At 44.7% G+C, this 16,651-nt stretch overlaps 2 protein-coding genes across 2 annotated transcripts; one reads left to right on the top strand and one right to left on the bottom strand.

Moving 5' to 3' along the window:
- Positions 1–6,650: 6,650 nt before the first annotated feature.
- Positions 6,651–9,698, bottom strand: LOC136452210 (pentatricopeptide repeat-containing protein At5g40400-like). The gene is given in 3 exon segments (XM_066452844.1): positions 6,651–7,387; positions 7,624–8,784; positions 8,786–9,698. Coding segments are annotated over 2 exon segments (1,707 nt in total). The 5' UTR covers positions 9,595–9,698; the 3' UTR covers positions 6,651–7,387; positions 7,624–7,886.
- Positions 9,699–9,758: 60 nt separating this feature from the next.
- On the top strand, positions 9,759–11,065 carry LOC136452211 (pentatricopeptide repeat-containing protein At4g38150-like). Its single transcript, XM_066452846.1, has one exon. The coding sequence runs from the start codon at positions 9,823–9,825 to the stop codon at positions 10,783–10,785; it is 963 nt and encodes a 320-aa protein (XP_066308943.1). The 5' UTR covers positions 9,759–9,822; the 3' UTR covers positions 10,786–11,065.
- The last annotated feature ends 5,586 nt before the right edge of the window (positions 11,066–16,651 follow it).

Below are 16,651 nucleotides of genomic sequence, written 5' to 3' on the forward strand. Positions count from 1 at the left end.
ACCGTGGGAGCACCTGCAACAAAATGATATATGTATGCCACACATTTATGTAATAATGTAGGGATTGGACTCATTTGAAGACAATTTTTTGTAACTTATTATTATAATGGAACCATATATATGCCACACATTTTATGTATGCATCGTTGTGTTAAGTGCTACTATACTACTTCCTACTCCTGCTGTACACTACAACCACTGCTCTATTACTCCTATAGTACTACCACTGCTCTACTACCCCTTCTCCATACTCCTAGTACTATCAAAATAATTATTAATTTTAAAAAGCATTACAAATGTAATATCAACTTTACAACTTAGTAAAAACAATTAAACCAAGGCATTTCAAATTAAAAAACTAAATAATCTTAATGGAGGCGGGCACTCTAAGCCACCCGACTTAGTTAACGTTAACCATGGCGGGCACCCTTATCTGCCCCCTTGGTTAATATTAACCGAGGCGGGCACTGTAACTTGCCCTCCTCGGTTATTCACTCCCTACATATACACCAGAGCACCCCCAAATCTTCCTAAGTCCTTCGGTGCATTTGATTTCACCCTGAAGGGCTACCAAAATTTCGAATCACGTCGCCGCCGCCATCGCTAGTGTGCTCTCCCCCCAACCCCGCACCCGCCCCTGCCCCCGCCCCCGCCCCCACACCGACTTCCCTGGCTGTGTTCATCGTTTTCCTCGAGCCATTGCGGAACCCTAGCTATGGGTGCGGAGCTCTGCTGCCATACACCGAAACCCTAGCGGCGTTCCTCCATCTTCCCTGCCTCCGTCTCCATCTCTGCGCCATCCACCGTATTCGCCTCTGTCCTTCGGTCCCAGTGCGGTGCTCCCTACAATGAGCCCTCCTCGACGGCGTGTCTTCGTCCCTGGCGCCGGTCACCATGTGGCCCCCCTACGGCGAACTTCAGTGCGTCGTCCACCGGCGATCCTCCTCAACACCGAGCTCGTGCCCCTGGTTCCCTGACCCCGACGTCGACCCCGAGCTCATCTCCGATGGCCTGTATGTTGTCTTGTGCACATTCAAGTTTTGGCTCTGATGCTCTCTAATTCAGGTTTTGGCTACCCATTTCTTGTTGTGCGAATTTGAGCAATCAAACCTTAGCTGCTTTATGATGCGTGTGATGATCCCTAGCATATATGCCACTGCCTATGATGCCTCTATTTTGTACTATCTGAGCATATGTCATTTTCTGAGATTGTCACTGCCTATGATGCCTCTATTTTGTACTATCTGACCATATGTCATTTTCTGTGATTGTCACTGCCTATGATGCCTCTATTTTGTTTCAACTGAGCATATGTCATTTTTGCTATTTCTCCTCTACTCACTGAATGTCATCACTGATTGAATTTTCATTCTAAAATTGTTATTTTTTACTGTCTATGATGCCTCTATTTTGTTGCAATTGAGCATATGTGATTTTCTGAGCATGTCATTTTCTTTGATTCTTACTGCCTATGATGCCTCTATTTTGTTGCAATTGAGCATATGTGATTTTCAATGCCTCTATACAAGTGAAATTGAGCATATGCAATTTTTTTACTGAGCTTACTTGTCAACTTAGCTCGTTGTCCTATACTACTCTCTACTACTACTACTGTCCTACTACTAATGGTGCTGGCTGGCTGCTGCTCTCTACTATTGCTTGCTCTCTACTAATCTACTACTCTATACTACTCCTACTACTTACTACTCTACTACTCCTACTACTTACTACTCTACTATACTCTATGCTCCAACTACTTGCTCTCTACTACTCTCTACTCTATACTACTTACTACTTACTACAGCTTACTACTCCTACTACTTACTACTCTAAACAACTTACTACTACTACTACTTACACTACTACAACTTGTTGCTGGTCCTATACTCCTACTACTTACTACTCTATGCTCCTATACTCCTATGTACTACTACTTGCTGGTCTTCTCTATGGCATAGAAATGATGAAATGTTTAATCTTTTAAAAATTTGGTGAGGCAGTGGCATACTACTTGCTGCTACTACTTGTTGCTACTCTATACTCTATGCTTCTACACTATACCTATACTCTACTCTACTAATGGGGCTGCCCGCCTCGATCGGTTAACCATTTTTGCCCGCCTCCATTAAGTTTTCTGTAGTACCCTCTTACTCTATGCATGATGTGGATCCGGTGTGATCACACTTCTCTGTGGCATATACAATGATGAACTTTTTTAAATTTCAAAAAATGTGCTGAGGTAGTGGCATGTGCAATGATGTGAACCCTTTTATGCTGAGACTACGACTATGATGATTGAGTGCACCCCCCTACTTGTAAACTGCTAAACTAGGATGGCTTGTATACCATATACAAGCAACCAGTTTAGAAGCGATGTGATATCGATGACAACGGGGCAAATCTGAGCCAACTATGTGAATGAGTTTTTGTATTTAATACTTTTGTCCTTTCCTTTCTACAATTTTATATTTTTCTTCTATAATTTTGTTCTATCCTTCTATTTATATATCCCAATTCCAAATGTTAATGAAAAAAGAATTTTGTATTAAGTTATGAGATGAATATAATCAATCTATTGTCTATACAAGTGAATTGTCCATATAACCCTATTCTTCATATATTATAATGGCGAACGAATCGGAGGCTCTTCGCAAGTGGCGTGAGGCTACTCCTGATGACGATAGTGACAAAGGGTCATCGTCTGGCTCAGACGGCGGGAGCACCGAGTATGAGAGCGAAGAGCTGACACCGAGGCCGCAGAAGAAAGCTCATGGAGAGGAAGCAAATTATCCGGACTTCGACCCGTCGGTCAAAACACAACGTTCTCGCAAGCAGCCACTGCAGATTCCTCCTAGTGAACTTGAACCCAGAGGAGAAAAAAAATCCGGGAAGATCTAAAAATTGAATATAAGTATCGGGTAGGAATATACATCTATGGAGCCATGAAGAAGGTCCGAGGAAATGGGTGTGCAATGGCCGCCCACCAGTTCGGGTAAGTCGAAAATCTTCTTGGAACATATATATATATCTACTTGGATCATGACTTCTCGTATTTGAACATTTCAAATCTGTATTGTGTGAATGGTGCAGTAAGGGCATCATGGGCCACTGGATTGCATTTATAATCTATCCTCAGGATGGAAGGGCCTGTATATTTGACTCTTTGCGGGATACAAATAAAGTAGGCTACAAGCACTTTGAAAGTGTATTGAGATAGTAAGTGACAGAACTTATTCATTAATAGTTAACATATGTGTTCAAATTGTCATTGACACTACTGGTTTTTTTCGTACAACGCTTATAAGAAGTACGTGCAAGTGATCAGAGATTTGAGAAGAAGAAGGTCAAGAATGGCACGAAACTAAAACTCAGGCGCGAGTTCCCAGTAAGTACATCAAAAGTCCTTTGTGCTATTATATCGAGCATGCTCTCTACTACTACTACTACTACTACTTGTCAACTCTTTGCTACTACTCCTACAACTCCTCCTACTACTACTACAACTCCTCCTCGTCCTCCTCCTCCTCCTCCTACTACTACTACTACTGCTACTGCTACTACTGCTGCTGCTACTACTACTACTTCTACTGCTACTGCTGCTACTGCTACTGCTACTACTGCTACTACTACCACTACTACCACTACTACTACTACTACTACTACTGCTGCTGCTGCTGCTGCTGCTGCTGCTGCTACTGCTGCTACTGCTACTACTGCTACTACTGCTACTGCTACTGCTACTGCTACTGCTACTGCTACTGCTACTGCTGCTACTGCTACTACTACTGCTACTACTGTTGCTGCTGTTGCTGCTGCTGCTACTACTACTACTACTACTCGTACTACTACTACTACTCATACTACTACTGCTACTGCTACTGCTACTGCTACTGCTACTGCTACTGCTACTGCTACTGCTGCTGCTACTACTACTACTACTTCTACTCTACTATACTCTACTCTACTCCTATACCTACTCCTACTCCTACTACTCCTATACTATACTATCCTACTACTACTGCTCTCTATATATGCTCTAATGATTGTGTATTATATATCGTGTAGTGCGCCAAACAACCCTATGGCTCAGTTCTATGTGGATTCTACGTTTGCGAATACCTGAGGACGTGCACCAGATTCAGCAGCAGCTAGTGGCAGCTGAAGAAAGCACAAGGATGGTGGCGAAGGGAGAAGGTTGACCAAAACTTCAGACAAATAGTAGCAGACATATGTATGTTTGTCACAGAGTGTGCGCATGAAGGGCGACCGTTCTTCAACAAGGAAAACGAGTTAGCGCTTGATCCGAAGTTCGAGAAGATCAGAAACTGGAGCACCAAGTTACAAATCAAGGATTACATGTTGCCGGACTACGTGATCTTCGTTTCACATGTAAACATTTGACATCATGCATGTGTAATAAATTTGAATGATGTTGGTTGATGATGGAGGACACCAATGAATGTGTTATATGTTTGTGCTCGATATGCGTAATATGTGTTTATATATGTCTTGATTAAGCTTTTATATGTGTTTGATTTGTGAAAATAGAATTCAAATTCAAATTCAAATCAAATTGCCGAGGATATTTTTTTAAATGGCGGGCAAGTAATAGCAGACCGCCACCATTAGATCTTTATTTGTGGCGGTCGCATTATAGAGACCGCCTTAGTTAATTGTTTAATGGAGGCACGGAGGTGGTTGCCCTAAGTTGCCCGCCTCCATTAAACAATTAACCATGGCGGGCAGAGCAACCACCTCCGTAAAGTCACAATTAACCATGACCTTTAATTGGAGGCGGTTGCAATGCCCGCCTCCATTAAGCATTTTCGTCCGTCTCCATTAAGATTTATGTACTTGTGCTGGTCCCCCTTCTTTCCGAACATGCAGCTAGCATTTTCTTCTCTTTTTATTTCCTCTCTCCTCCATGTCGCTATTGACTTGTAGCAGTATGTTGGGGATGCCCTAAGCATTAGCAACGGCGGACCGCTTCCACCTCCATTTCAGAGCCCATCGACTTCTGAGTATTCAAGTTTGTCTTTTGTTTTTACTAATTTCCAGAACCATATAAAGGGTTTAGCCCACATATTTTTAATAGCTATAAAGCAATTTTTTCAAATTACATGCAGAGCTTTTTGGAATGTTATGTGGTTCTCAAATCTCAAGGTGCTTTATACATTACGGACACCACTTCCCTACCTTCGTAAAAGAACTCAACTAGCAGGGGTATAACCTTCCCAAACTGTCCCAACCCATTGCCATTAGGGTAGAAGAACTCAGCCTAGCTGCCTGAAAAAATCCTTGAATCGTGGCTTTGCTAGGGAAGGAAAATTTTTAACCAGCCTAAAATTTGCTACCACGGGAAAGTTAAACCCAGACGAGTAGGTGCTATAAAGTACTTGCACCACTAGGCTACATGTTCTATCGGAGTTCCCCACCTTCATTATAGTCATCATTTAGTGGATATGTGTCACCAACTAATTTGTAGAAAAATGTAACAGACAGAATCTGTTGACATGTGCATTAGGCTAATCTCAATAGAGAGTTTCATTTTGATGTTTCTAAAAGTGTCACATCATCTTGAGTCATTTTGATACGTGCATCAGCAGCTAATTTTGTGGGTTACATGTGGTAAACAACAAAGTAAAGCCTATTTATGGGTTTGTGGCAAACCCGATTACATCCCCAGCCCAAACGCTGCTACGGGATGCTCAAACAAACATGCCCTCGAAAAACAACTTTTTCCAACTTTGACAAGTTTTGCTACAACACAGTCATTCGTGGAATTGGCTGCAGGACATTGTAATTATTTTCATTTGCTTTAGGTACACTGTGACTGTGAGGTGTCCTACAACGAAGAAATTAGTGTCCTAGAGCAATAAAAATATATTTAAGTGTCCCACAACTAATTTCATAAAGTGTAATTGTCCCATAGCTAAAATTTCCAATTTTCACCAACATGTGCAAGAACAAATTGGCTTCTGCCATTCTGTATATGCTCTCTTGTTTTCTTAATTTGGGAATATCAATGCTGATGTCCTTGCTATTTGCATGAACCCACCGTGTGCATAAGTGTTTCATGTTAAGCGTGTGTATATTTACTCACTACAAAGTTTGATTAAGCGGTTGTTAGAGGTTACAAGAGATTTGTTTTATTGTAAGGGGGGCAACCGTTCGTGTTTGATACCATATTGCATATGCATTTACTGATATACAAATCGATTAACCATGACAGTTAACAAAATGCTATACATAAGTTCTGTGATCTGTGTGCAAAGAGAGTATATGCCGAGATGCTAGATTTTTTCTTGAGCATCTTACCAGTCGGAGTGCTGAAAGGTTTGGCAAAATCTAGTTGCGTATATTGCTCTGATTGTAAACATACCAATGCTAACCGGTCACATGAAGATTGTACAGAATGTCAATGTTGTCAGGAGCAATAATGCTGATTAGTCACAGTTTTTAAATCACAATGACGATTTGGTAACATATCCATGGATGCCAACTGAGTTAAATGTGCACAAGCATTTTCGCAAAAACAAAAATGTGCACAAACAAAAGCTTTGGAACAAGAAGCAGAGTAATCATCTCAATGCAAAGCGCCAAATTTAGAAACGCAGCACGGTTGAATATCTCAAAAGTCAAAACCATACCACATTCTAGATGGCAATTAGGGGACGTACAGTACAGACAAGTGAGCCCCCATGGAGCTTCAATGTGTTCAGTTAACATATCAAACTACAAGCCAACTTTTTACACCGTAACTGTTAACCACAATTTAGGAACCGAAATTTCTGTCAGTTTCAGAATATGCTCACACAAACAATCCACAGTTCCTAATTTTTCAGTACATAAGCACATTTCAGATGTTGCCTACTCCCTTGAAGCAGATGGTCAAAGTAACTGTGAGTGCTGATGAAAGGTGGCTGATGAAAGAGCACCACCACATAGACATAGCAGGAAGAATTTAGAAAGTAGCATCCATAAACCATTGCTCCAGTACCACATCTTGCCTAGTATTCTCACAATCACATCAGCCAAATCTGGTTACTTGAATAAAAATTTGCCCACCGAATGTGGTTCGTACCTCTCCACCCTGCTATACCATTTTCCTCCACAAACGATATTTCAAAAAAAAAAAAGTTCCTCCACAAACCATCATGCATACTGTGCTGTTCCACCTCTGAGAGACTGAGACAGCAAAGAATCTGTCAATGGCATCACCACTCTGCTTGATTGGATCAGAACAATGTAGTATTGTTTTGTGGAAGAAATGAGGAGGAAAAACAGGGTTGCGCTCCAAGAATCGAGCCTCAGGTCAAAATCATCAGTGTTGATTATGCTTCATGAGAAACCAGGCTGCCAAGAGTTGTTGGGTTCAGTCCATGACCTTCATACAGTAGATTCAATAATGCATTCCTGGTATATTCCTTTTTAGAATTTATTTAAAATAAATAAATGTGATCTCCACCACAAACCATATTCAGATTTTTCTTCAAAAGAAAAGTTGAAACCGAAAACCCAAAAAATTGTATGTTTCTGTTTGTTTTAAAACTTTTTCTTTTTGTGTTTGCCCTGCAGCTCCCTATACTTGTGCAGTAATATTACTTAGCTTGCCAAACTTACAATTGATTGCCTTGGGTCCTCAATGTTTTGTCCTCTGCGCCATCTGCTAACAGAATTTGATAATGGGGGTAACCGCTCAGCTTCGACCAGCAGATTTGACCTCCACATCCTATGTCAGACCAGAAGGAAATGTTGCCTCCAGTCTGGCCTTGGAACACCGTCACGATGGGAAATGGGTGCATCATACATGCATATTAAGCAATAATGTAGACCACTCAATAAGATGATTCAAGCTGGTGCCTTCTGTAACAGATATCAGCAACTCAACCAGGCCTTCTTGAAAGTCCATATATAATAGATCGACAAGTCTCGCTGTTTGGAACAAAACCCAGCTCTAACATTTGGTCCTGCAGTGCTAGTGACTCTGCTGTGCTCCTAGTCTCGCAGTAAGTCCTCATCAATGCATTGTAGCTCTCATTACAGAGGATCTGAAAATCAAGCGCGAATGACTTCACAATTAGTTCTCCTCTATCAAGGTCGCCTTCCTTGCAGAAGCCACAAACCAAGGCAGCACAAATGGCCTCGTTCGGATGGAAATCGGACTCAATCATCTCCACCATTATTGACTGACCTGCCAAGCTCTTTCCCAATCTGCAAAGGCAGGTTATGAGTGCCTGGTAAGTGTCATAGTTGGGTTTCACTTCTCTAGAGGTCATCTCAACCTTCACATCCAAAGCCTCCTTTGGATTATCACATCGGCAGAAGCAATCCACGATCATATTGTACACCTGCAAACTAGGACTGTGCCCATCCTCTATCATCCACTGCAGCAGACCCCTCGCAGCATTAGGGTGCATATCCTCACACAATGCACTGATGAAGCAGCTATAACTATGTGATGGGATAACAATACCATATTTCCTTAGTGGCGCCACCATGTTCAAGCAGGTAAGCAGCTTCCCAAATTTTACATGACCCTCAATGACAACCCTGAGAGCGAATGCTATGTCCAAGAGCCCACTCCCAGCCATCTCCATCAGCAGCGACCTCGCCTCCTTTAGTCGTCCCTCATTACAGTACCCTGTGATCAGAACACTATAAGCAACAGCGTCAGGGCACAACCCACCCTGCACCATCCTGTCAAACATCCGGCGAGCATCGCTCAGCCTCCAGGCTTTGCACAAACCGTCCATCAGGATGGTGTATGAGACCAAATCAGGGCGGCATTACGTCGAACAGGTGCAGCACGTCCTGCAGCTTCCCCTTGCGGCAGTAGCCCGCGAGGAGGGTGTTGTACGTCACGACGTCCGGCTCGAACCCTTGCTCCTCCAGCTCCTCGAGGAACCCCTGCGCGCGCTCGGCGTCCTCCCCGCGGCAGAGCGCGGCCACGAGGATGTTGAACGTACGGGCGTCGGGACGCACCCCGGCGCGCGCCATGGCGCCGCGCGCGGCCCAGAGCTCATCGAACCCGCCCGCGCGGGAGAGCGCGGCGAGGAGCGTGTTGAAGGCGGCGGCGTCGGGGGGCGCGCCCGCGGCGGCCGCGCGGAGGGCGGAGTGGAACGCGTCCCGGAGGCGGGCGTGGCGGAGGAGAACCTTGACGAGGAGGCCCGGGAGGGAAGGGTGCGGCGCGGTGGCGGACGCGAGGAGCAGCGTGGGCAGCGCGTCGTGCCGCGGGTGGAGGCGGATGAGGTGAGAGAGCGCGTCGAGTGCGTGGGAGAAGAGGCGGGAGGAGGCGAGCGAGTGCGCAAGGAATGCAAGGTGGGGAGGCGAGGGCTGGAGCGGCGGCGGGAGCGCGAGGAGGAAGCGGAGGGTTTGGAGCGGGTGGGAGTGGCCTGCGCGGAGAACAACAGCGGTGAGCTCGTCGTGGCTGAGGAAGGGGAGCAGACGGGTGAGGTCTACGGGCTTGGCGTCGTCCGTGACGGCGGTGAGGTGGGTGGCGACGAGGTCGACGACGGCGACGTGGGGGTTGAGGGCGCGGGGGAGGAGCGAGGTCAAGGTGCTCGACGGAATGCGCGACACAGCCTTCGACATGGGTTCGTGCCAGAGCCAGAGGTTGGCCGTGGGCCGTGGCTGGTGCAGGTGACACCAAGGAAGCCACTCGAACCCGAAAGGCCGAAAGCCCAAAACCTACGAAGGGCAAGTAGGACCCACTGGTCAGCCACGGAGCATAAACCCCATCACTGAGTGCTTGTCTCTTACGCCTTCCGCGTGCTCCGCCGCCACGACCCCAGATTAGAGAGGAGAGCCAGAGGAACTGAGATGAGTCTGCAGATTCCGGTGAGATCAGGCGCCCTCCGCCGCCTCCTCCTTCTAGGTGGCGCTGGGGGTCTCCAGCGCCTCTACTCCACCGGCGACCGGCGCCGGCGGGTGATCCGCGAGGCACGGCAGGAGGAAGAGGACGAGGCGTTCCTCCGCACCCTCAACTTCGGCGCCGACCCCGAGAACAACCCCCTTCCCCCGCCGCCGAGGCGTGGCAGGGGATTATCTGACGCCTCCGCTGGGAAGCAGCAGCAGCAGCAGCCCGAGCGAAGCGCCCAGAAGGTCGTTGGGGAGACGCTGCTGGAGAAGCTTAAACTGGGCGATGGTCCCTCCGCCGCCGCTACGGGAGGCGGCGATGAGCGGCGGCAGCCTGAGGACGAGCCTGCGTCCGCGCAGCCGGTGGATGTGGACGAGATCTTCCGAAAGATGAAGGAGACCGGGCTGATCCCAAACGCCGTGGCCATGCTTGACGGGCTGTGCAAGAACGGCCTGGTGCAGGACGCCATGAAGCTGTTCGGCCTGATGCGAGAGAAGGGAGCCATCCCAGAGGTGGTCATCTACACAGCTGTCGTCGAGGCATTCTGCAAGGCGGCCAAGCTAGACGACGCTGTGAGGATTTTCAGGAAGATGCAAGGGAATGGAGTCGTCCCAAACGCATTCAGCTACTGGCTCCTGATACAGGGGTTGTACAAGGGGGGCAGGCTGGATGATGCTGTTGGGTTCTGTGTGGAGATGTTTGAGGCTGGGCTTGCGCCGAATGCTGAGACGTTTGTAGGCTTGCTTGATGCAGTGTGCAAGACAAAAGGGGTGGATGATGGTGAGAAGCTTGTGAGGAGCTTCCAGGACAGGAACTTTGCTATTGATGAGAAGTCAATCAGGGAGCACCTGGACAAGAAAGGCCCATTCTCACCAGTGGTGTGGGAGGTGATCTTTGGCAAAAGAAAATCAGGCCGACGTTTCTAATCCCTACCAGAAAGTAGTATGTGCACACTCTCGTCATTTTGTTAGCCTTGTAGTTATTATTTCTCAAGAGTTTGCTTGCTTCCATGATTAAACAAAATGGTTACCGTGTCTTCTTATATGGAATCTATCATTGTGGTGATCTGTATGCACTTTTGTTATATGCAATTCACCTCGATCTATTCAACTGTCCCAATTAGGACGTGCTTACTGCAATTCACCCCGATCTATTCAACTGCCCCAATTAGGACATATTTACTGCAATTCACCTTTATGTATTCAACTGTCCCAATTAGGACAGCTTTCCATGACATTGAAAATTGCTTTGTTATGATGTTTCTATTATGAAGGCAATGGGTTGCTATTTGCACTGTATTTTGACTATTGGCAATGTAAGTGCATGATGATCAATTCACACATGAATACGTAATCAATGCTCAGATACAACTTCGTTGTCATCTTATTGCTACGTCAATACAATGACTTGATAATTTGAGAGTCAAGTTGTTGATACTTCAAGCAAGTGACCTCATAAACCACAATTGGCTGACTGGTAACTTGAAAATCCATCCAAACACATTTCTAGAAGTTCTCAAAATTATTGGAACACTTGCCATTTTCAGATGATACCATGCAAAATTTCAAGGCCAATCTCCACATCATTTGAGAGATACAAAAATGACAAATCCAGGGTTTAGAAGGGCAAAAGGACAAAATATGTGCATGTGTCTGACAGTTTTTCCCTTTTGTATCTCACAAAATGGATGAAGTTTGGTCGTGAAAGTTGAATTTTGTGTGATGTGGTAATATAACGCGAGTTTTAATGATAGTGAGTTTTCAGTATTTTCAGAAACTTAAAGATACGATTTTTTGATGGGGGTTTCAAACTTCCAGCACTCTGCTTTTCATGGGATATGCTCACTTCAAAGTATTAGTTGAAGACTCATGCTTTTAAAGTAGAAAACACAATTCACATTACTAAGGGTGTGTTGTTAATTGTCGCAACTCGCCGTGCCACAAGTTTGGCGCACCACACTTGCTTAGGACACTGTTTGATTTGTGGCTGCATCTTTGGCGTGCCGTACTACTCTGTTATGCATCTTTGTACTCCCTCCGGTTGACTTTGCATGATCTTTGACCACTAATTTCTTCTAGAATGTATTCTTAAAATATTTCACAACAACAACAACAACATAGCCTTTCAATCCCAAGCAAGTTGGGGTAGGCTCTTAAAATATTTCAAATTTATGAAATTTTGTGAGTATATGTGAATGTAACTCTACGTAAATAACTTCCATGTTTCCGAACTAAATAACCTAAAAGTTATTGATATTTGTAGTTTTTAAGGTTTGGCCATCTTGTCGTAAACGACATGTTTTTGTGACAGGAGGGTGTAGTTGTTTACAACTGCCACATTCATAAAAGTTTTGCAAATCTTTTGCTCACCAGAGATTTGGTGGCTGCACTTGCAGCATGGTGAGGTTGGAAAGCCATTCAAACATACCCTTACATATACAAATAAATACATAATCTGGATATTCATGCTAATTTATGATATCAGTAAAAAGTAAAGAAGTGTTTTTTTTCTCATGCATTAGTTAGCAACTTTAACCTAAGTTGCTGCCCTTTTACTATAAAAAGTTGTGTGCACAAGAACCTACTACATAATCTGGATATTCATGGTTATGATATCAGTAAAAAGTAAACAAGTGTTTTTCTCATGCATTAGTTAGCAACTTTAACCTAAGTTGCTGCCCTTTTACAGTTTTACTATAAAGTTGTGTGCACAAGTAACATACTCTTTGCCTATAAAAAGTTGACCACTCTTTTCTAAATATCATAAAAGATCTTTTCTTGAGCTACATTTTGGGAAATGGGGACTAGGTTGACCTCGACGTTGCCATCCATCCAGGTGCGAGTTTGCTTGTTCCTTAGCTAAAGGTGTGTAGGTATGGACGCATGGTGCACTGAAAATCTACCTACTAGGACAAAGGAAGACTTGCTTGGTCATTACTCACCAGCATTGGAATGACCAAATCGACCAAAAACTATATGGGGCAGAACTGTATTTGAATCGAAACAAGCATTTTGAGCTGAAGACAGATGATGTTCAGACTGGTAAGCTAAGGTCTTCATTCACTGAGGTTCTTGGAAAAAAATGGTGCCTAATGATGATCTTCAAAACAAGATTGATGACCTAGCTTTGGAGTTTGGAATATGAGGACCTAAGGGTTAGTTTCAGAAACAAAATTGCAATCAACAACCTCAAAACCAGGTCACCTAGTAAGTTATTCACAAACTTTATGTTCAGTTGTTGAGATACAATCTGAATTTCTGATTATTTTTTCCTAATTTCTAACATAAAACTGTTTTGTGGCGATTTGATCTTATCAATGGCGGCATTGATATGGTGGCAAAGCCGTAGAGCTCCAAAGATTTGCAAAACGTGTTGAGCTTTCTGTCTCAACTTTGGGCTGTGAGCACAACTGGAGCATATTTGAGTTTGCATGTAACTAACTAATATTGTCAATCATTTGAGTTCAAGAACTAAATCGAATCTATCTATGCTTGCTGAAAAATTCTTTTTTTTACATTTTTCCATTGTAGATTCATACTAAGAAAAGAAACAGGTTATAGCTCAAGAGGCTGAATGGTTTGGTCTATGTTCTGTACAACTGAATGATGGCAATGAGGTTTCAAAAAGCGTCATGAGAAAGAAGCAGGCAGCTTTGATCCTTTGTGTTTGGATGATTTTGATTGGAACAATGAATGTGTTGATGTGGATGCTGAACCTGCCCATAGTGGTAGCGGACATGACATTACATGGTAACAAGTTAATGAAGCTGTTGGTGCATACCAAATGCTTCGAGGCCCTAATTTTCCTAGGGCAGCCCGTGGCGATGTGACAGATAATGATACAACCTGTGCTTGGAGGCGGTCAGTATCTGCTAGTGCTGGAAGTCGGATAACTGAAGAACTTGAAAACCCGGAAGATGATGACTGATGAATATTATTTGGTTGATGATGTGGAAGTTGATGACTGGTGAAACTGCATCCTAGCCACTCCACTCTGCCCTCTCCCCATTCGTTCCCCGTTCAGATCCTGACACTAGCAACACTTGCCTTCCCTCCAAATCTCCAATCCTGCTCCTGCAGGAACCCGGTGGTGGGCTGGTGGCTCTTCACCACCAGTGACATGAGTAGGCAACTGTTGCAACGACACACAATGACACAACCTCACTAGGGCTAGGGCAGGGCGCTGCACATGGATGCGTGGCTTGGTAGCACCCAAGCACAGTGTTCTTCTGAAGCCTGTTCGGCTGGCTGGTCGGCTGGCTTGTTCTGTTTTTTTTTTCAGCATAAATAGTATTTTTCAACATGAAACAGTAAATAATCCAGGCTTCGGTGTGGTTGGCAACACTGCACTCACTCAGGCAGTGCAGCCATAGAGGAGGTGCAGGTCTACAGCACGCAGCCAGGGCACCGCCGTACCAGGTAGCTGCAAGCCACGTACACTTAAAAACACACAGCATGTAGTGCTGCAGTGGTAGGTATTTTGATTTGGCACCCAACCAACGAAAAAGCGAGAAATCAAGGTCAATAACTAGAATGTCCTATTTTTCAATCCCTCTTTTGTTTATTTCATCACTTATGTTTGATGGTTCAATATTTCTCGTAATTTTTTAATTTTTAACATGGAATAAGAAACTGGTCGCATGTTATATAGTGACCTCAAGCAATGCCTAGTTATACTTTGATGTGTTTTACGTGTTACTATTTTTTAGTCTGTACTCGAACCAGCAGACATGTTGAACCAGTAACATAAAACGCTAAAGCTCGAACCAATAGTTCTCAAAGCTGGATAGCGGTACTAATCACGTATTCACGTTTGATTATTCGCCGCTTCACGGGCCTGATAACTACTCCCGTTGCAAATTATATAGAGTGTTTGGCAGAATTCTACGCAGCTCTAGATTAAAAAAAACAGCTCTGCTCATATTTTTCCAGCCAAACACTCTAGCTCCGTAAACTCTAGATTCGTCAAAAACGTGGATCTAGCTTCCAAATCCACCAAATTCATGAAGCACCTTAAGTGGTGCTTTGAAAACACCAGTTTTGTAACCCCTCCCACCAATGCCATCGATTACACACGTACCAGTTCGCTTTCTTTTTTCTTTTCCCCCGACGCTGATACTAGGTCGCGATCTTTCCCATTTCCCGCAAGGCGCATCGTCTTCTCTAGCACATTCGACCGCAGCCGCCCACGCCCCCATCGTCTTCCAATATGTCTGCCAGGATAAGAAGATCTGCACCTCCACCTCCTTCGCCCCATCGTCTTCCAATCCGGCTACAAAAACAACGGTTGGACTTCCCCGTCCAGTCGCCGTTGGTGTAACTTCGGCCGGCGCCCCCTCCCTTCACCTCATTGGACAGCGTTGCCATGGCTGGCAGTGCCCTTGGCGCGGCTGGCCTGGGCTCGGGCGGTGCTAGCAAGGGCGCGCCCGGTAGTGGCCTGACCTCGGGGATCGGCGATGAAGTACGGATGTTGTCGCAAACATCTGTACGTCCGGTGCGCAAGCTAGGGGACGTGCTCCATCGGGCAACAAAAGGTCAAGGGATGATGAGGTATATTTTTCTTCCAATCTAGTGCTAGGTATTTGTAATTTCAGACATTTGAACAATGTTTTGGGGAAACCATGATTAGGGAGATCAAATGGAGTGGAATGATGAGTATACCGCACTTGTTTGTAAGTTGTTTGCTGAACAAGTTAGAAAAGAAAATCGACCAAACACTTATTTGAACAATGTGAGTTATACCAAGGTGAATGAAAGGTTTTTTCAGTACACCAGTATCATGTTGAAAAAAAACTCAACTTAAGAACAAGTGGGACAAGTTGAGGGCAGATTTGACTGCATGGAAAAAATTGATGAGGAAGTAAACTGGTACGGATTGGAATTGGGACAAGGGAACTATCAACATGGACTCCGAGTGGTGATCTTTTGTTCATTTCTAGACTGTCAGTGTTTGATAACCGGCAACTCGACACGGGGTTACCCGGGACGATGGTTGGTGGGCTTCGGCGTATGTAGAACTCGACGGTGAATGCAGAAACAACAATTTATACTGGTTTGGTCCATCGGAATAGCGTCCTACATCCAGTCTAGGGTGAATAGTATGTTACGCCCTGCGCTTGGGGTTTAGACCGCGAGGTCTATTGCTCTTCCCATCTAGGGAGTCTTATCCTCCTTTATATAGCCCAGGAGGTAAGTCTCTTAGTCAGTTACAAAGTAAGAGTCCTAGTAGGATTACAGGGTAGCAATGTTATTAGGATTATATATGGGAAATTTCTAGACTAGATCTTCTCCCTTCCTTGTGGGGTACCCAGGGACTATGTCCCACAAGCCCCCGAGCACTGTATGGTTGATTTTGGAAGCCTTCTTGTTCCTCCAGATCTTGCCGAGTAGAAACAAGCTCCATCCGAGTGCTTTCTGAGAGAAATCATGTAGTGCTTCTTGAAATCTTCGAGTGGTGTGCACTTTTTGAAAAAGTGCACTCATTGAGCGTAGCCTCCGACCATCGTGTTGTTTGGGACTAAGAGTTCGAGGGTCTTATCTACAATTCTTTTTCGAAGAAATTTGAATGCATCCTCTGAGGATATGTATCCCGCAGCCCCTAAGCCTAAAACCGACTATTTGGTAGTCGATTATAGGATCTTGTAGACGTCCTCAAGGGTGCAGTCGAGTAACCCCTAGAAGACAATGATTAATGACCGCTTGTCGCCGAATGGTTGAATGCTTGAAAATTTAGTCTTCCATCCTATCTGAGCCCCCGAACATAGTTGGAGTGAAGCTGAGTAAGCTGTAACAA

The sequence above is a fragment of the Miscanthus floridulus genome, chromosome 5 (assembly GCF_019320115.1).
Source record: "Miscanthus floridulus cultivar M001 chromosome 5, ASM1932011v1, whole genome shotgun sequence".
NCBI classification, from domain to species: Eukaryota; Viridiplantae; Streptophyta; class Magnoliopsida; order Poales; family Poaceae; genus Miscanthus; species Miscanthus floridulus.